This window comes from Gymnoscopelus microlampas (assembly GCF_963454915.1).
Source record: "Gymnoscopelus microlampas genome assembly, chromosome: 3".
Taxonomy (NCBI): domain Eukaryota; kingdom Metazoa; phylum Chordata; class Actinopteri; order Myctophiformes; family Myctophidae; genus Gymnoscopelus; species Gymnoscopelus microlampas.
The window spans coordinates 47,150,138-47,172,032 of NC_139940.1; the positions used below are offsets into that span (position 1 = coordinate 47,150,138).

The 21,895-nt window shown below is 42.1% G+C and overlaps 1 protein-coding gene across 1 annotated transcript; it reads left to right on the top strand.

Moving 5' to 3' along the window:
- Positions 1 to 788: 788 nt before the first annotated feature.
- On the top strand, positions 789 to 18,561 carry oprd1b (opioid receptor, delta 1b; the record flags this gene model as incomplete). Its single annotated transcript, XM_084052353.1, has 5 exons — positions 789 to 889; positions 14,732 to 14,968; positions 16,150 to 16,268; positions 17,088 to 17,246; positions 18,065 to 18,561. The coding sequence occupies exons 1-5, from the start codon at positions 873 to 875 to the stop codon at positions 18,559 to 18,561; spliced, it is 1,029 nt and encodes a 342-aa protein (XP_083908479.1). The 5' UTR covers positions 789 to 872.
- Between the last annotated feature and the right edge of the window lie 3,334 nt (positions 18,562 to 21,895).

Here is a 21,895-nt window from a genome sequence, read left to right on the forward strand (position 1 = left end):
GCTTGCATAACCTAATACAAGGTCTACTGTAAACTATTATGTGAACCTTTATTGAACAACTATATTAGTCTGATTTCCCTCTAAAAAAAGATGCTGCTGCAAATGTGATTCACTGCACTGGGTGAAGATAATTAGGCTACATCATCCTGACATCCTATTCAGACGTTTCAACAGGTAGCCTATTTGCTCTGGGCTGAATAGGACTTCAGCGCTGCATGCATCCTATTACATCTGGCATTGTTCACCACAGCACGCTTTGCCAAAGGGTGCTCATTTTAGAGTGTCCATCACAGCATTATATATATATGAGAGAGAGAGAGAGAGAGAGAGAGAGAGAGAGAGAGAGAGAGAGAGAGAGAGAGAGAGAGAGAGAGAGAGAATGGAGGAGAGAAAGAAGAGAGAGAGAGAGAGAGAGAGAGAGAGAGAGGGAGAGAGAGACACACACACACACACACACACACACACACACACACACACAGAGAGAGAGAGGGAGGAAGAGAGAGACAGAGAGAGATGCTCTCCAATCTGTCAGTGGAACTTCATTATTTTACCGTTCAGTTTTCCTGCGCTGCTCAGTGTTTTGCTTCAGGGTCTTGAAAACATTCTAGGAGGTTTCTATTTGCGAGGCTGCGCTTAAGGGTAAATCCCATTGAAAAGCAGACATGGAGTTCCCCACTCTTTCTGTTGCAGATTTTTCTGACAAGTACTCCGATTCAGTGATTACTCCTTTCAACATTACGTTCTCCGACGATTCTGTGGCTCCAAACAACACAGTTTCCAGAAGGGACACGACCAGCGTGGTGATCGCAGTGTGTATAACGGCTCTGTACTCCCTCATCTGTGTGGTCGGTCTGCTGGGCAACGTGCTGGTGATGTATGGAGTGGTCAGGTAAGAACTACCTTATTTACCTGCTGGGCTTTTAAACTATCCTATAAAGCTTAAAAGGTATTAGGCCACAGTTGAAACAGATTCCACTGACATTTGTTTTTTTACAAGTTAGTCAAAAAAAAAAGTAGGCTAAATAAGATGCATGTGTGTTACTGTAGCTTTGTGAACGTTTGTGTCCCCCCCAGGTCCCTATTAGTGCGATTGACAGCAGGCACCACACTCACTCTTTAAGTACACCCACTCATTAGCCCTCACACTACAGCATGCGGGGGGGGCGCGCGCGCGCACACACACACACACACACACACACACACACACACACACACACACACACACACACACACACACACACACACACACACACACACACACACACACACACACACACACACACACACACACACACACACGCGCGCACACACACACGCGCACACACACACACACACACACACACACACACACGTTTGGATTACTATACTTGTGAGGACATTTTAGTACCGTGGTTTTACTATCAGTGCCATTTTCACAGTCGTTTTGCCATTTGCAACCCATCCAAGAAATGACTTCTGTTGTATCGTTTATCGTATTCTACCCTTTGATGTTTTTGACCCACGGAGGCTTTTTGTTTGTAAAACATTCCTTAATTTTAGAGTGTCCATCACAGCATTATATATGAGCGAGAGAGAGAGAGAGAGAGGGAGACCGGAGAAGAGAGAGAGAGGAGAGAAAGAAGAGAGAGAGAAAGAGAAAACATGGAGAGAGAGAGAGAGAGAGAGAGAGAGAGAGAGAGAGAGAGAGAGAGAGAGAGAGAGAGAGAGAAGATGGAGAGAGAGAAAAGATGGAGAGAGAGAGAGACAGACAGAGAGGATGAAGAGAGAGAGTAATGTAAAACATTCCTTAATGGTAAATCCACAATCGGGAAAAAAAATGAATGTAATCAATCAGAGACAGAAAGTTGCGAGAGAAAAAACAAACAAAAAACAAACAACTCCGGTTGTAACTTGTACTTCAAAGCCTATTCTACCACAATCCGTTGAGACCAGTTAAAACATATCACCATAGACTAAGAAAACGACATTTAAAACACTTCCGGTCAAAACAAACACATGCAGGAAAAGGGAGCGAGCTTGTCCAAGGTTTCAGCCGGGCTCGTCCGTTGGATTTATGTCCAAACGATACAACAGAAGTCATTTCTTGGATGAACTCTTCCTTTAATGCTGAAGCTGAAAATAGTGCTGCAACAGTTGTGAGCTTGTAGATCTGCTATTTTCAGTGCAAGACACAAATGCGTAAGTAAGTAAATCAGGCATAACTCTAACCCAACCCCTTAAACCTATGTCCTCTAAACGTCTAATCCTAACCCCTGACTCGATCTTTATTCTTTTTTAAAAACATACATTTTAACCATAAAACAACAATTTCGCTTGAGCGCACACACACACACACACACACACACACACACACACACACACACACACACACACACACACACACACACACACACACACACACACACACACACACACACACACACACTTAAGTACAGCACTTGAGTACATGTACTTAGTTACTTTAGTTTACACCACTGTCTTTTGGTACAATATTCATTTAGTATGACCATTTTATTCTAACTTGTAGCGTGACAAGCGAGACGAAACTAATTGATTTGCATTATGTGAGGAACAAAAACAATGTGATGCCAACTGGAACCAATCACCGGAACACGATTTTATTTTCCTTTTTTACTAAACTGGATCATACGGCTCAGTTTTAGTATGAATACCAGGCTTTCCTCCGTGGTGGAAAGACTGGCGACGCGAGGTTAGGTCGTTTCTAGTCTGTCAGCACCACTGCCTTAAACATGTAGTTGTTGTTGAGGAGCCAAATAAGAGTTCCTGTTTCTACACACAAAAAGGGGGCGGTGCTCAATTCTTTTTCCTACCAAATGGGTTCCCAGATTGGGTCGTTAACTTTCCAGGAAGAGAAAAGCTGTAGTTTCTGTTAGCCTGGAATCCCCAACAATGATGTCACTGGTAGGCAGGTTTCTGAACTGTCCGTATTCCACCAATGAGATGCAGAGCGAGTGGACGTAAATTGTGCCATTTATAATTTATAAGGACCAGCTACTGTATATGAACATAAGGCAAATGGGTGAAATGCTCCATTACGCAGGGTTAACGTTCATGAAAACTAGACATATTGATCCCTCACCCCCGAACAATAATGAAGAAGACTGCAGTGACTTATTCAGTGGTGGAAAGTAACTAAATACATTTACTAAAGTACTGCACCCGAGTACAAATTTGAGTAACTTTTTCTTTACTTGAGTGTTTGTTGCTTTGTACTTTCTACTCCACTACATCTCAGAGTAATACATTTACTTTTTACTCCATAGTTGACAGCTTTAGTTACTTTGCATATTTAGATTATTATTACAAAGCATACATTAAGTACTTAAAGGATGGCTTCACCCATTTTCAACCTATCTTCATATAATTGGTCCTCACTAATGCTCATGATAAAATGGTACAATATTTTTCTACACGGTCTGTGTCTCATTGGAGGGCTGTGGACATGTCAAAACCCGGTAGGTTACGGTAAAAACATTAATCGGCCAGTTATAGCGCCTGGCATTTGTTCCTTGGCCTAGTGGCAATGTGCGTGCAAAGTTTATTGGCAATCGCACGCTGTGTTCATGATTTGAGGCATTTTGTTCAAAACGGAGCACTTTGGAAGACTTGGAATCTTTGCCAATCAGGATGGAATATGAAAAATCCGGCAGACCTGTTTGGTTTAATGACTGTAGAGATACTGTGTACCGATTTGCATGATTGTAGGACGAAATCTGTAGGAGTAATATCAAAATTGTTTTGCAAAAATCTGCCTCCTGGTGGCGCTATAACAGGCCCATGTGAAAGATTTGGGGCAGAGGTTCTGCTCTGGCATCCAGGGAGTGTGTGTGCACACTGCACAGTTACACATCAATTGGGCCAATGGTGCCGGATGGTGCCGGAGATTAGCACGCACGCACACACACACACACACACACACTTCCACTTCGCCTCTTCGCCCAGCTATCGCCAGTAGTTGCCGGCTCTCATAGACATATAATGCACTTCCGGAGAATACTATCCTGAATCGCCCGCTATTAAAACGCACCGTGAGGATCTTGCGGAGACATCGCTGATGGTACTGCTCCAGAGCCTTCAGATGAATGAACACACACACACCCTCACCCTCACACTCACACACACACACACACACACACACACACACACACACACACACACACACACACACACACAGGAAATAATGTATAAGATTCAACCATAACCTGTTTAGAGACATTTTAAATGGCATGGGCTGATAAAAGGTCAAATTAGATGATTTTCCTTTGGCAACTTAAGAGTTTTTGTTTCATCCCTTATAAAACAATTAAATAATCACACAAATATAGAGCAAATCACAAAACAACCCCCTGGTATAACCCATTAAAACCGGGAAAGCGTGCGTTTAGATTTTAGCTATATCGACATACATTTTTCAGAAAACATTTTAAATAATCTTCCCTGGGTCCCTGGCACAAAACATTTTCAGATGGGGTTCCGCGGCCAAATACATTTTGGGGGGTTATTTATTTCGTCTCGAAAAAGTTTGAGAACTACCGATTTAGAAGGCATTTGTAGAATCGGCCTCAGGTCTTCATGGTATTACTACACAGCAAGTAACAGTATGTTTCTATAGTACTTTCACACACAGTAGGTTACGTTTTTATGCTGTCATCTGGTGTCTTCCAAAGCACAGCGTTTTGCTTGATGGTTTCAGTCGTACAATCGTTTAAGCTACGCCCACCGCTGTCACATTAGCAGATGGCGTGGATCTTACAGACAGCTTGCCAAATTCTCTGTTGCCACTTGAGTGGAGCATATCATTGGACCAACAAAGGATTATGTGAAACCACCACTTTTTCTCATGTTTAGAGCAGGGGTGAATTAACGCACTTGCCTACCGCCTGGTAGGGGCCCAAGAGCTCAGGGGCCCCTAACCCAGAAGCTTTATCCCATTTAGACCTGGAACACCTATACGTTGTTATACCTTTCAAGCCTGGGAACACTTCTGTGTGTGTCAATATTGTGCTATTGACACACACAATATTGTGCCTATAACAAAGGTTCTCAAAGTGGGGTCCGGGGACCCCCAGGGGTCCTTGGGGTGGTTCCAGGGGGTACCCAGCATAATTAGTTAATAGCATCACAACTTAACCATATCTATACACAATTGGCTTAATTCCATGGCCTGTTTATCCGCACGCTTACTGTGATTGGCTAGGCCTGATCACGTGGTGACTGTGATTGGCTAGGCCTGATCACGTGGGAGAAGTGTAAGCTCATCATGTGGCGGAAGTGTAATGTAGCCTCCGTTAGCATGTTAGCGCTAATAATCGCTAACCGTTAACATGGGCTTTCCCATAGACGATGCTAATAACCGCTAACACGCTAGCGCAAACCACTAACCGTTAGCATCGCACTTGCTGTTATTAGCACATAGCTTAGCTGGGACTTGCCTGGGACTGCGTCACGTGCCTGCAGACACACGCTGTCGTTATCAGCACACATAGTTTCAAGCTGTTGTTATTAGCACACATAGCTTAGCTGGAAATAGCCTGGGGCGATTTATTTTAATTGAAAATGTTTGGAACCATTTGAATCATTTTGCATTTGTTTACATTCATGAAAATGTTTGAGAACCACTGGTCTATGCGTGTGCACTGTAGATTCTCTTACAGTTGAAAATAATGTGGTGTTGACTACAAGTCAGTGTACAAGCTGGGGGGGACATGTACAAGTCTGTGCCCAGGGGCCCATATAGTCTCATTATCCCCTTATGGTTTGGGAGGTGCAAATTAACAGAGACTTTGAGTGGTGGAGAGAAGGTAAGAACTCAGATCCAGAGCCTGTAGGTGTTTGTCTGATTGTTGCTGTGCATCATAATCATGTCTAATTAACTTGTGCTTCAGGGATAAAACCAGGCATTAGGCCAACCAACGCAGCTCAGGCCACCGACAACTCGCTAATGCACTGAATTCCCTCAGACCATTATGCATCCAATTGTTGCTGTCAGGGCAGAAACCTCTCATCTCCATATTCTCCACGTTTTGCGTTTTTCCGTAAAATAACGGCCTACAGAGTCACTCGAAAGCATCAAAAGTAGCAGATCCGCAAGCTCGAAACGCGGCGTGTTCGTGTTTCGTGTGTGTCGATCTGCTACTTTTGCCATTTTTTAATTTGAATCCTATAAAAGTAACAGTTTTGGACGTATGAGGTTTACACCCGACAGACGCAATAATCTCTTTTACCAATTCACAGTAGCCTATCATTATTTCTAGAGCAAAGTACAGATCGATCGAAAGGAATAGAGGAAATGGACAGTGGTGGACAGTAACAAATTTACTTGAGTAAAGTACTTAAGTATACAAAAATATAAATACTCAAGTTCAGTACAGATTTAAAACAAATAATTATGTATATTAAAGACATATTGTACCTTTGACTTACATTTCTATGAAGTGAAACGTGTTGTGAGCTTGTAGATCTGCTATTTTGTGTAAAAAAACATATTCCCTGGAAAATCGTAGATTTTTAGGGGGAAATGTCCTAATGTCAATACAGAAATGCACTGATATTAAAAAGACAATATACTTTGCATTTTGTATTTTTTCTTAAAAGCAAGCACTTTTTGACAGTCAGTAAGAATTTGACAGGTCACTTGAAGTTAAGATATATTCCTTGTCAATATATGATAAGGAATATCTATACTTTTTCTCAAGTACTGGTGTTGAGTACTTTGCCCACCACTGATGACATAATGCATCCAATGATCTCTTTTACCAATTCACTGCATCATTATTTCTAGTCTAGAGCAAACAGCAGATCGATGGGTAGGAAACGAACAGAGGAAATGGACTGGGTTCAGTGATGAATGCCGGTTTAGATTACAATGGCTGTCCTGAGTTCTGACACGCGATGCTTGCTTTGTCATGGAGACTTCAGCAGACACTGCACATCAATAACACAATTATTAATAATAATAAATAATAAACGATAAATAATGAATGATAATAATAATAACCACAGCATTTCTTGGTTTTAAACTGGAGTAAAGTGGCCGGACATCCTGCCTTTTTTAACCCTACCTTAACCTCCTACCTTTTTTAACCTTTATTTGATTCTGAGAACAAGTGCATTCTTTCAGCAGAACCCTGCACAGTCAGACAGACAACACACACACACACACCATTTCAGCTCACATTCAGACAGACAGACAGACAGACAGACAGACAGACAGACAGACAGACCACACACACACACACACACACACACACACACACACACACACACACACACACACACACACACACACACACACACACACACACTTTCAGCTCACAGTCAGAACACCATGAACAATTTTAACAGCATCTCAAAAGCTCAGCGAGATTGTCAGTAAAATCCAGCCATCATACATTATTGATCCCGTTCCTGTCATTCTTTTTAGGAATGTTTTTGACAGCATCTCTTCCACTGTCCTGCAGATCATTAGGTCAATATATAATTGCGGGACTTTTTGAGTTTTAAAATTTCTGAAAAAAAATATATGTTTTTCCAATATATTATTATTTTTCCTTACAGAGTATTACTGAGAGATTATGTTTTCAGTAATTGCCAAGCTCAGGCATAACTGATTTCAGATATTTATTTAAAAAACAGAGATGTTAACTCATTATTTGGTCAACTATGTTACGGACAAAAACTGTAAAGTTTTAACTTTGGATAAATGTCAGATATTTAAACAAATCATTGTTCTTGGAAGAATATGTGTCCGCTTACCTACATTTTCAATTATAATCCCCAATTAATAAAGAAAATGTACCTTTTTTTGCATTAAACCCCCTAATTTCACAGAATGTAGTCAACGGTCTAGATGTTTTCTTCCAAAACTCCTGAAATTCATGGTAATTTTCTAGATTAAATTATAGTGAGCTATATATATCACTGCTACTAAGTTTCTAAGTTATTTACTTAGAGTTTAGGGAACAATTAAATATATATTTTAAAAGAAAACCTAGTGGTAACTTAGTTGACAGCATGGTATCATAGTTGACAAAAGTAACAGAGTTGACTGGACATGAAAAAGTATAATGATTTATTTATCAAATAACCTAATCATGAGCACAATTAATTATGAATTATTATTTTATGTTAGCAAACTGCATATTCCACCTCTTAGTGTATTTAATTAAGACCATTTGATGACATAAATACATGATACAGACTAGTTAACATGGATCACTTGCAAGTTTATTAAAACAGATTTTACACAATTAAAGAGTGATCCTGACCTGCAAAAAAAACAACAACAAAGGTATCAAAACTTGCTCACAGCTCAGTAATGTTTTTTGAAAATAGAGCTTTTGGTCAAAATATTAAAGAAAAAACCAAAGTGCATTACATTGAGTTAAAAAAATAAAAATAAGCGTGCTGCATTGGATCAGCATTTTGAAGTTCCCAGTTCGCATTCCCACGCCAGGCATAGGGAAACAGCGCCCTCTGGCGATGATACAGAAGCTTCACATTTACTCCCTCGGAACAATCCCTATTGGTCCGGTGGGCCTTATGAACTAAAAGACAGGCACAGCCTGTCCATATTAGTGGAGGGCCCTGACAGACCGAAGTCCGCCTTATTGATCTAAGGCCCAGACGTCGGCCTATCTTACACTAAGGCGCAGGGGCATGAACAGACCCTACGTCTTCCATGCACATGCCCACCCTCAGGTGGAAGCCACACCCAGTACTGCGTGCGCCATTGAAAACGCCACGTCCAGGCTATAAAAAGCAGCAAAAGTGGGAGTGGACCAACTCGCTGCCGTGCAGACGTCCTGAATAAACACACCTCTGCAGAGGGCCCAGGACGTCGACATACCCCTAGTAGAGTGCACTCTCAGGCCTTCAGGCACTGGGGCTCCTCTACTAGTGTAGGCCAAGCGAATAGCATCCACAACCCCGTGGGAAAGCGTTGACTTTGTCACCGCCTTTCCCCGTGACTCGGGTCCCAAAGAAATGAACAGCTGGCTGGGTCGGTTCTGAGCCACAGTCCTCCGGACATACAGCCGCAGGGCTCTCACTGGACAGAGACAGTGCAGCCTCCAATCCTCTTCCGAGGCAAACGGAGGCGGGTGAAAACCACCAGCTCATTCGGTGTAACCACCGCTAAGTGGTTTTTGGGGACACCGCTGGGTTGGGTTTGAAGACAACCCTACTGTCATCTCCAACAAACCTCATGCACTCCGGACTCCCGAGAGGGCATGAATATTGCTCACCCGTTTTGCATCAGCGCAACCAGGAGTACCGTCTTGAACGTGAGGAACTTTGGTTCCACCATCTCTAACGGTTCAAAAAGAGGACGAGAGAAGGATGAAATTACCTACCTGGGTTCCATCTTGGAGGCAAACCTCTCCGGTGACAAAAACGCAGAAAAAGCGAACAAAAAGGTCAACCAAATAATACGCTATTTGTGGAGGATTGATCGTCTAGTCAGTAAGAATACTCTGAAAATTCTTGCAGGGGCCCTCATACAAGGTCATTATGATTATGCATGTACTTCATGGTATCACAACACCTCCAAGGCCTTAAAACAAGGCTCCAAACATCCCAAAACAAACTTGTAAGGCTACTTCTTGGCCTCAATCACAAAACCCATCTAACCCCTGCTCATTTTGCTAGGCTTGGATGGCTTAGGGTTGAGGACAGAGTACAGCAACTTGCTATGGGCCTGGTCTTCAAGATACACCACAACATTGGGATCCCCCTGTATTTGTCAAAATACTTCCAAAATGTAAATCAAGTCCATGATCATAACACCAGAGGCAGCTCCACAAATCATGTTCAACCCAGATTTGGCTCAACAAAGGGAATGAACTTGTTCTCATGCTATTCAACAAAAATGTGGAATGCCCTACCAAAAGGAGTAAAGGAGTGTAAAACCCTACTCACTTTCAAAACTGCCCTAACGATACACCTTCAGGAGGCTGCAATTGAAAAATGGCCCCTGTCCAAGTCCTAACCTACCCCCCTACCCCCCCCCCTCTCTCTCTTCTTTTGTACATATTTTTCACTCTTCATACCAGTAACCTGTAAACTGATTGTATGACATTCTGTATAGTAGTGTGTATATCGGTCTGTCTCTTATATGTCATCATGATTTGTGTGCATGGGGATCTCATTTTAAACAAGCTTAGTGCTTTATGAGCTTTCCAGTTTAGTAGACCTTGTATTGTGAATTTGTACTTCCATGTACCGTTATGTACTGTCATGTACTGTTTGCATGTCTTACTAAATAAAGTACATCAATCAATCAAGCAGAGTGAGTCGAGCACCAGGACCAAGTCCCACGCTTGGGAACAAGGACTTTGAGAAAGGATGTTCAAGCAGTGCACTCTTCATGAACTGGCTCACAAGGGGCTGTTTTCCCGCGGTTTTCCCATTGAAGCCTACATGGCTTGTTGAGATGGATGCCAGGTATACTTTGATCGTGGAGAAAGCGTTTCCCAGATCCAACCTATCCAAGATCAGGATGTCTGCGACCAAAGCCTGGAACGGGACCACAGCCGGGGAACGTTTCCAGACACCACTCCTCGAACACACCCCACTTTGCCCCGTAGGCGGACCTAGTGGAGTGTGCCCTAGCGGCCTGAATAGTAGCCACCACTCTAGGTGGAAGTCCAGTCGCAAGTTTTCAGTCAAGTTTTCAGTCAAGTTTTCCCTCTCACGGGCCAGAACCACAGTTCTAGGTCTACGGGTCTGGGATGAAAGATTTCGCCCCTCGCCTGCTGTAGCAGATCCCTGCGCAGCGGGAGGGGCCAAGGTTGTTCGTAGTGGAGGGGAGCTATGTCCGACCTGCAAGAGCCCCATGCCGGAGCCACCAACAACACTGTCAGGCCTTGGAGCCAGATCTGTTCCAGAGTGGGGTGGATCAGTTCCAGCCGAGGGAACGCATAAAGCAGGGCGTCCGGGCCCAGCGGAACCTGTCCTCTAATCGAGAAGAACAAGGCCTCCAAGGCAAACAGGTCTACATGGGGCCGTCTGAACCTGACCCAGATCTGGTCCGCAACCCCGGGGTGCAGAGTCCAATCTGAATACCGACACTGCTTTTCTGCAGCAGATAATCGTAGCATCTTCCTGAAAAACAAGTTTACCTTTTATGATATTTATGGAAAACAGTGTTTTGATTTACTGTACAATTAGAATAGTAAATTAACTCCGGAAAACTATAAGAATCAACTATGTTGTCAACTATGTTACTCTTAGTCCACTAAGTTACCTTTACAGGGTAACATAATTGACAGGTAACATAGTTGACATATTTGCTGTTTTCAGGTCTAAAATCAACATGGCAGCCTTTCACCAAACACCACATGGCATTTTTACAGAAAGATTCTTCTAAATATTAGATATACAATTGAGTTAAATTGAAATTGATAGTTATTTATAACAATAATGTAGTAACACTGTTGACATGCGATAAATCCACACTTGACTCACACACTACTTCATGTTAAATAATTATAAAGAGGTGAAAGAACATACCTTGGAGTCTTGCCAGTCTTGTTTCTCAGGAGTTAATGAGGTCATGTGGAGCAGGTCATGTGATTTGGAAATGACACACCTCCTTGAGAGGTGTTTTTGTAATGGGTAACTTAGTTGACAGTGATTTCTCGGACACAGATAAAATGTGTTATTTTCCATAAAATAATTGATATATTTAGAAGGAAAAAAAAACTGCCATGATTATCTTAGCTTTATAAAAATAAAAAGATCAAAACATTTTTTGATTAAGCTCATTTTAGTGTTGTTTAACTAATTAGAAGGTGGTTGTTATTAAATTGGGACGGTTATTTAGTTGACATTTTAGTCATATCCAGCCATTTTGTATTAATAAGTGACTGTTTCCATAGTGAATAATGATGGTATTTGTAAAGACATGATTATAATGAACATAAGAAGCTTTTTTTTTTTAACTTTTAATAAAAATGCATGCAAGTTATAGCCCATGGACTTCAAAAGTCCCGCAATTATATATTGACCCAACGAGTCTGTGCAGAGGCACTCAAAACAGCCATCATAAAAACATTACTGAAAAAAATCCAACCTAGATAGCAATAACTTTTCGAAAAAGCAGTCTTTCTCCAACTAAACCAGTTTATCACAGAAAACAACATCTTAGAGCCTCTTCAATCAGGTGTCAGGGCCAATCACAACATGGAGACAGCCCTGACAAAAATAATCAATGACCTCAGAATTAATATGGATGCTGGTAAGGTGTCTGTGCTAGTCCTCTTGGACTTAAGTGCTGCATTCGACACAAAAGACCACAACCTTTTTCTCCATCGGCTTGAACTAGTGTTGATTTCGTCGACTAAAACTATGACGAAAAATGTTCGTCGACAACCTTTTTTCACTGAAAAACTAAATAAAACACAAAATAAAAACTAAGCTATGATGACTAAACTAAGTCTAAATATATTGACAATTTCATCAACAAATGGGAGTGGAGAAGAGATCCAGTGGAATTAAGATTTTATTTTATGATTGGATGCGCTCGGGTATTGCGCTCTGAAAATAGCAGATCTACAAGCTCACAGCTGCGACGTGTTGTGAGCTTGTAGATCGGCTATTTTCAGCACGCAACCAAGTGTAAAATCAGCCATTACGACGCCATCAAGGCACCGCCAAAATACATTTTAGTTGATTAAATCAACTATAGATTTAGTTATTCAGATATTTAGTCTATTTAGTCTATTTAGTTATTTAGATATTTAGTCGACTAAAACTAGACCAAAACTAAAACATTTCAGATGACTAAAATATGACTAAAACTAAATTGAATTTTATTCAAAAGACTATGACTGAAACTAAATCAAAATTTGCTGTCAAAATCAACACTGGCTTGAACACACAGTTGGTCTATGTGTGAACGTCCTAAATTGGCTACGCACCTACATCACTGATAGAACATTCTGTGTTGGCCTGGGGGAAAGTGTATCTGGCAAAAATGCTATCCCCTTTGGTGTCGCTAAAGGAAGTAACCTTGCACCCCTACTTTTCTCTACATGCTCCCTCATGGAGACATCATTCAGAAACACATGTTAGTTTTCAAACTCAAAACTCTGCTGCTAGGCCATTAACCAAAACAAACAAAAAAGAGAACACATCACACCATTGCACACTCTCCATTGGCTCCTAGTCTAATAGACTTCAAGGTCCTACTCATGGTCTACAAAGCACTCAACAGCCTAGGCTCTGCATACAGTAACATGACAGACTTTTTATTGCCATACACTCCATCCAGAGCAGGTCTACTTGACACAAATCAGCGCCCACAAAAGAAAATAGGAGAGGCAGCTTTTTCTTTCTATGCACCAATACTGTGGAACATACTTCCTGGGAAGGTTTAGAGAGGCTTACTCCACCGAAAATAATGTTTAAACATAAGCTAAAGACACACACCTCTTTATGTTAGCCTTAATTCTCTTTGCTCTTTTTAGGTTAGTCCTCTTGTAGCACCTTATATGGTTCCTCAGGACTTTATTGTCTCCGCCAGGCCAAAAGGCATGGCGAGAGAGTATGTTTTACCCCCTGTCCGTCCGTCCGTGTGTCCGTGTGTCCGTGTGTCCGTTACCACCTAATCCCACCGTTGGCCCGGCCGCTGCGAAACTGTGCACACACACTCCCGGGATGCCAAGTCAGAACCTCTGGCCCAAATGTTTCAGATTGGCCTGTTATAGCGCCACCAGGAGGCCGGTTTGTGCAAAACACATTTATTGATACTACTCCTTCAGATTTTGTCCAAACATCACACAGATCGGTACACAGTATCTCTATAGTCATGCGATCAACACGGATCTGTCCTATTTCCCATATTACATCCTGATTGCCTAAGATTGGCTTCCACAGTTTGCAGGATTGGTCCGTTTTCAACAAAATGCCTCAAATCATGAATGCATGGCTTGCGATTTCCGTGAAATTTCACACGCACATTTCTATTAGGCCGAGGAAGAAATGCCACCCTTTTACCATTGGCCTGTTATAGCGCCACCAGCAGGTCTAATTTTGCAAAACACAGTTTTGGAACAAAATGCCTCAAATCATGAATGCAGTGTCCGATTGCATTGAAAAACCTAAGAACAAATCACACCCTTTTCACATTGGCCTATTATAGCGCCACCAGGAGGCTACAATAACCTACCTGACCTGGCGAGACCTGTGCTCCGAGGAGCACTTTTTCTAGTTAATAATGTTTCCTGTCTATGATTTTAAGAAAGTTGAATGTTATTTCCTGTATTTCTTATTGTTTTAACCCCATAAGGATAAGGATAATTCCTTTTAACAGGTCGTTCATGAAAGTCCTTGCGGTCTTGTTTCCAACGAGAACCTGTGAGCAATTAGGGGTTAAGAGTCTTGCTCAGGGACAAATTTCATTTCATCGACACATGCTGACCTGGCCGGGAATCGAACCTGGGGCAACCAGGGCCTCTGGCTCCCTAGGTGGGCTCACTAACCACTCAGCTATGGCCGCCCCATACCTGACTTTAATTGTTTTTTTAATTTTACTACTGTGTGTTGACTATTCTAATCCTATGCCCATGATTCTATGCATATGCTGTGTTTTTGCCTGGTGTTTGCTATGTTAAGTATTTTGGGGGGGGTCACGGCCTGAAAAGTTTGGGAACCCTTGCTTTAGACCACCGCTGGTTCCTCCCTCCACCCCATCCCCCCCGAATTCTAGGTACACCAAGATGAAGACGGCCACCAACATCTACATCTTCAACCTGGCGCTGGCCGACGCGCTCGCCACCAGCACGCTGCCCTTCCAGAGCGCCAAGTACCTGATGGCCACCTGGCCCTTCGGCGCGCTGCTGTGCAAGGTGGTCATCGCCATCGACTACTACAACATGTTCACCAGCATCTTCACGCTCACCATGATGAGCGTGGACCGCTACGTGGCCGTCTGTCACCCCGTTAGGTACAGTATAGGGTCCTGTGACTGTCACTGATTTTACATAATACAAAACATAATCGTTGCTGTCAGCCAGAAAACCTCTTATCTCAATACTAACTTTTTGTGTTTTTTTCGTAAATTAAAAGTAGAAGTTTAACCAAAAAAAACAATCAATTATCAATTACACACCCCATGAATGAAGCCTTGAATTCATGGAGATCTTTTGTTTTTGTCGCATTCCTGAGCCAATAATTCGATGACCAGGTGGCTGTTCAGTAGGGGACTCAATTGAGTCTCCTACCAACCCGAGACTCCGCTAGACATCAAATTATTGGCTCAACAATACGACAAAAATAAAAAAAATCTCTATGAAGTCAAGGCTTCATGGGGTGTGTAATTGATAGAAAATAACTATTTTTTGGGTGAACTGCTCCTTTAAAGGGATAGTTTACCCCTCATTTAGTCACCCCATAGAGACTTGAATTCATGGATATTTTTGTGTTTTTGTCGCATTCCTAAGCCAATAATTTGATGACCGGCAGCGGTTCCGTTAGGAGACACCAAGAGTCTCCTTTGTGTTTCCTACCGGAACCGCTGCCTACCGGTCCGCTGGTCATCAAATTATTGGCTTCGGAAAGTGACAAAAACAAAAAAAATATCCATGAATTCAAGTCTCCAACAAATATTTTTGGTTGAACTTCTCCTTTAATGCCCTACTTGATCACACTACAGCGTCACACAAAAGCATCAAAAGCAGCAGATCCGCAAGTGGATCTGTTACTTTTGCTATTTTTTAATTTGAATCCTGAAAAGTAACAGTTTTGGACATAATATATGGTTAACACCCGACACATGAGATGATCGCAATTCATTTTTGCATTATCGTCAGATTAGTCTCCATTCATTTGGTATAAATTGAAAACTTTTCATACTTTTTCAAAGGTCTTAAAAAATAGCGGAAATACTGCAGCCGATCTATATGCAACACACTTATTAAGAGGTTAGCAGGTTATTAAGACGACCTGATGAAGGTCTAACAGACCCAAACGTTGTTGTGTTCCCAATACATATTTTTCTTGCATTTGAAGACGGGTGTGCAGGAGTTTTTTCTTTCATAATAGAAATTGTCAATCGCAATTATTTCCACGACACTTAATCGTCAACTAAAATCTCCCTATTATTGTTACAACTCTACCTCCATGCAGGGCTCTGGACTTCCGCACGCCTGCCAAAGCCAAGCTCATCAATGTTTGCATCTGGATCCTCTCCTCTGCCATCGGAGTTCCCATAATAGTCTTGGCGGTTACCAAGGTGACGCCCAAAGGTGGGGGATTTTTGTTTCACCGCTCTGGCAGTGGAAATACGAGAGAAATTACCCGTAATCGTATAAAACCATAACCCATAAGTACTCTACTTTGAGTTTGCGGTTCAGGGCGGGTTTTCTTTTTTCATGGCAAGTGCTTCTGTTAATCTCTGGGAGCAATTAGGCCCCCGAGGGGAGAGGGGCTACATTTGATGTGGGTTATTAACCCGTTAATACCGGGAAAGCAGCTGTGTCATTTTAGATCTTAGCTAGTGTCACGATTTAAAAAAATAGCAGATATACAAGCTTATAGCATGGCACGAAACGCTATGAGCTTGTAGATCTGCTATTTTTTTGATATCTTACCAGTTTAAATATATATATATATTTTTTAAAAGATTTGTTTTGGGCCTTCTATGCCTTTAATGATAGGACAGTAGACTGACAGGAAATGGGGAGAGACACGCAGCAAAGGTCATCGGGATTCGAACCCGCGACACGCTGGCAGGCTGGAATTGCAGCCTAGGGTACCTGGACCGCCACGCTGTGGCCCAGGCCTAAATATATATTTTAATTAAATTCAAATCTTTGCTTCTGGCGGTCGCTGGTACAAATAATTTTGAGATAGGGGGGTCCGTGGTCAAATACATATAATTTTGGGGTTCCTTGACATGAAAACGTTTTCAGCACCACTGATACAGCAACAGTTTTTTCAGTAAACTGTTAGGATTTAGAAGACATTTTTTTGAACGGCCTCAGGTCTTATTGGTTTAAACTCGGCTTGGCTCCCCTTCCAACACACTCCTCCAACTATAAAACCTAATTGTCGGCCCTCCTCAGGCACTATCTGCACGCTGAGCTTCCCCAGACCGGAGTGGTACTGGGACACGGTGACCAAGATCTGTGTGTTCATCTTCGCCTTCCTGGTGCCCGTCCTCGTCATCACCGTCTGCTACGGCCTGATGATCCTACGGCTGAAGAGCGTCCGCCTGCTCTCAGGTAGTGTAAGGGCCAAAATGATACATTCATTTCTTGACGATTTATTTTATCCATTACATTTCTTTGATTAATCGAATAAACGACCTGCACTTAAAAATTATATATAATTTTTTATCCATCAAGAAATCGACACCAATTATGTTTTTTTTAAATAATAGACTAAATCACTTAGTCTGATTACACCGTACACGTCATACACCGATGTCGCACAAAAATAGCTAAAATGTACGATCTACAATCTCACAACTTGTAGTTCACCCCACACCCAGAGGTGTAAAGTAACTAAGTACATTTACTAATGTTGAGGTACTTTTACTTTACTGGAGAATTTCCAATTGTCAGTACTTTTACTTCTACTCCACTACATATCAGAGGCAAATCTTGTACTTTTACTCCGCTACAATTATTTGAAAACTTTAGTTACAAGTTACTTTGCAGATATAAATTATTACATTATAAAACATACATTAACCACTTCAGCCCTGTTTTATACCTAGGCCATTTGAAAATAGCCGATCCACAAGCACACAACGTGTCGCATTGCGACGCGAGCTTGTAGATCTGCTATTTTCAAACATTGTAGTACTTTTACTTTTGGTACTTTAAGTATATTTTGATGACAATACTTTTGTACTTTTACTCAAGTAACGTTTTGAACACAGGCCTTTTACTTGTAATAGAGTGCTTCTACATTGTGGTATTGATACTTTTACTTAAGTAAAACATTTGAGTACTTTTTCCACCACTGCCCACCCCCCCCCCAAAATCAATTATGTTTATTGAAAATAATAGACGTTGCGTCCCCTGCGTGCTCTCAGGCTCCAAGGAGAAGGACAGGAACCTGCGGCGGATCACCCGCATGGTCCTGGTGGTGGTGGCGGCCTTCATCGTGTGCTGGACGCCCATCCACATCTTCATCATCGCCAAGACCATGGTGGACATCGACCAGAAGAACCCGCTGGTGGTGGCCAGCTGGCACCTGTGCATCGCCCTGGGCTACACCAACAGCAGCCTCAACCCCGTGCTCTACGCCTTCCTGGACGAGAACTTCAAGCGCTGCTTCAGGGACTTCTGCCTGCCGTACCGCTCGCGCCTGGAGCAGAGCAGCTTCACCCGGGCCCGCGGCAACACCGTGCGCGAGCCCGCCACGGTCTGCTGCGAGCACGCCGAGTCCGAGAAGAGGAGGAAGCCCGCGCGACCCGACGCGGACCCCCAGCAGCAGCAGCAGGCCGCCGTAGACCCTGCCGGTCCCAGGAAGAAGGTCCAGGATGACCTCCACACGGAGATCACGCAGATTTCTACCACAGAGTTCTGACGGCCTCGGCTAACTGACTGTTCATGGGGATGGCTGATTTGTTTGTTTTTTTGTTTGTAATTTGTTTTATTTTAATGGGTGTCATACAACACGAATTGCTACAGATAAGACAAATGATTTAGGAATAAAAACATCCGTATGTTTAAATCGCTGACACAACATTTTTACAGCAGTAGGTTCCCTTCCCAACCTTTTCTGGATCAGAGGAAGCCCGTACGACTAGACAAGGACCAGCGAGCTTGTAGATACGGGCCAAAGGTCACAGACTGGTCCAAGATGACCTACACACACTTGAGATCACAGAGTTCTACCACACCATTCTGAGAGGGTGATGGTTGATTGCTTTTTATACATTTTATTTTGAAGGGGTGTCATAACCTACAGACCATAATGCTACTGTACAGTACGGATTTGTAAGTGAAAAAAACGCCGCTCATCTAACAGTAGACTTGGGTGAGGTGCTTGGGGCCAAAAGGAAACCAAATGGCAGCCTCCGCACACTCAAAACTGTGCAAAATTAGATTTGTATTTATTTATTTGTATCATATACTGTATATATATAGCAAGCTTTCTGTCATAGACGCATAGATGAATGAAGAAGGTCTACTGTAGGACCGAAAGCTTGCTATATAAAAATAAAAATTCAGATTTTGTACAGTTTTGAATGTGGGGTTTAATTGTTCATTAAGACACCATTATTGAACGATATTCACACTTTTTTTTAAAAACAACCTCGCTGACACAACATACGTTACAGTATGAGCAAACACTACAATGTATGCATTCAGTCAGCGTTCAGTTACCAACATCATACAGTACCTTTAAGTGTGTGTGTGCACGCGTGCGTGTATGTGCAGTCATACAGTACATTCCCATATGTACACGGTTACATGGGCAACGTTGTTATTATTAGACCATATGTACATGTCTAAAGGCCACATGCATTATGCATCCACATGACCTGACTGACACACACACACACACACACACACACACACACACACACACACACACACACACACACACACACACACACACACACACACACACACACACACACACACACACACACGTTATATAGGCAACAACACCCACATACTATTAAATTATATTTTTCAATCACAGGTAAGTTAGTGTGAATCTGATATAATGTGAATGTCTGTCCAGCCGACAGCCTCTGTGCACTAGTCTGCCATTCAGACTGTCTGGAAGAAGTGTCCATGGAGAACCCTTCTACTGGCATGCATCGCTGTGGAATTATGAGAGACTTTTATAAAACAAAAGGTGGACATTTACATTCACAAAAGATGTACACATTCAAGGAGTTGTAACGCCTCCTTGTTAGACAACATAATGTATATACTACACCGTTTTGTACCCCATAAATCTAAAGACGTGAGACCAAGGAAATCTTTAGACAGAAGACGGGCCTAGGTGAATAAACAGACAGTGACGGCTGATGATGTGAATTCGCCGATTCACCAACATCAGTGGACGTCGATCTGACTCAGTGTGTCTCCAGGCGTTCAGTCTGTGTTCAGCATCAAGAGTGAAGCGTGATGTGCCAATGCTAATTTAGCTCACACAGTCAAAGAGTTGGACTGACCTCTGAATGGCATCGGCGAGCATGGAAACAGGCCTGTGGATATATCGGCACAACGAAACGTTAGCCTTGACATGAAGGATTCACAGACTGTGCTAATGGAAACCTTTCCACGTGTGAAACGTGATGTGAGAAATTTGAACGACTGAATTTGAAAGGTCCATGGCATGACCGTTGACCTTTGCCTATTAACCCATTGAGACCTGTTGCTACCTATACGTTGTTATACCTTTCAATCCGGATGCCACCTATGTGTCTCATTAGTTGTTGCTATAATAACATCATTTTTTATTTTTAGTAAGAATTTGAACGTTTTCAGAAAACTATGGTTAGGTTTTAGAAGGCGTTTTTTGAATCGGCCTCAGGTCTAAATGGGTTAATTAAAAGGCACAGTGTGTAACTTTGCCCCGTGTTTACATAAAGCAATAAATACAAATTGTACCCATAATTTCCCTCTATACAGTCCCAGCAGTTCTCAGCCACTGGAGTAGTGTGGTGGCATTTATCTGCAGAAACACATTGCCCTCTCGCTGTATTTAGGTGTTTTCACCGTTTGTTCTGGTAGCCCAAAAACGTCCCTGGCCACCAAAACAAACAGTGAAAACGCCACAATAGAGAAACAGGAAGGGGTGTGCCGATAATTTCACGATACACGATATTGGGCTCACGATATTGATAAAATACGATATATGGCACTTTTTTATTATGAAAATATATGATGGGGGGGAACAAATGCAAACAAATACTTGTTTTTTGCATTATTATTATCCTACTATAATCCTACTATAATTCTAGTAACCTCTGTAGTGGTGAGTATGTGAGTGAAGATACCCGGTTCTCCTCAGTGGCTGGACCAATTGCTCTGATTTTGCACACAGCCATTGACCATTACCATCTGAACTTAACTGTGAAGCCCGTTTTTCAATTTCATCAAATCTCAGCTTCTTATTAGCGTTTTTGTGTCAAACACTGTCGCCATGGTTACGGGGCTGCCCAGCTATGGGACGAACTGCCTCCCGGGTTGCCAGATCATGTGCGCATATCCCCCCACGGATGCGCTGCGCCGACCGGGTATGGTCTAGTTATTATTATTATTGCAAAAAAGTAATATATACTCTATAATGTCAAAAACTCCAAAACGATACATATCGTCACGAAAACGTATCACGATATATCGCGGGACTATATATCGGCACACCCCTAGAAACAGGGTAGTGTGTTTCTGCAGGTAAACACCACCACACTACTCCAGTGGCTGATAACTTCTGGTATAGAGGGAAATGATGGGTGAAACATGTATTCATTGTTTTGTTATGTAAACAGAGGGCAAAGCTACATACTATTAAAAGTATTCTCTATTGTCCTCCATTTTATTTGAACGTCTGCTCTACCAACGCACCTGTCCCTGAACCGACAACCAGGTGTGCAAAAGACTCTGGTTTACCCGTTACTGTTTTTAAAGGAAGGAATTGTTGGGCGATGTGTGAAGTGATATTTTTCTGTGCTGCATATTAAGCTTCACTTGTGTACAGTTGTGAAATTGAAATGCTATATAATGACATGCTTATCACAAAGTGCTACTGTTGTTGTGAAATTATGAATTTTTAAAAGAAACGTTATTATTCCTTCCTGGACTACTTCTATATTTTATCTGTTTAAAAAGGGTGTTTGTACATGTATTCTTCTGCAAAACAAAGGCATTTCTAAGTCCATACATTTGATATTATGTAC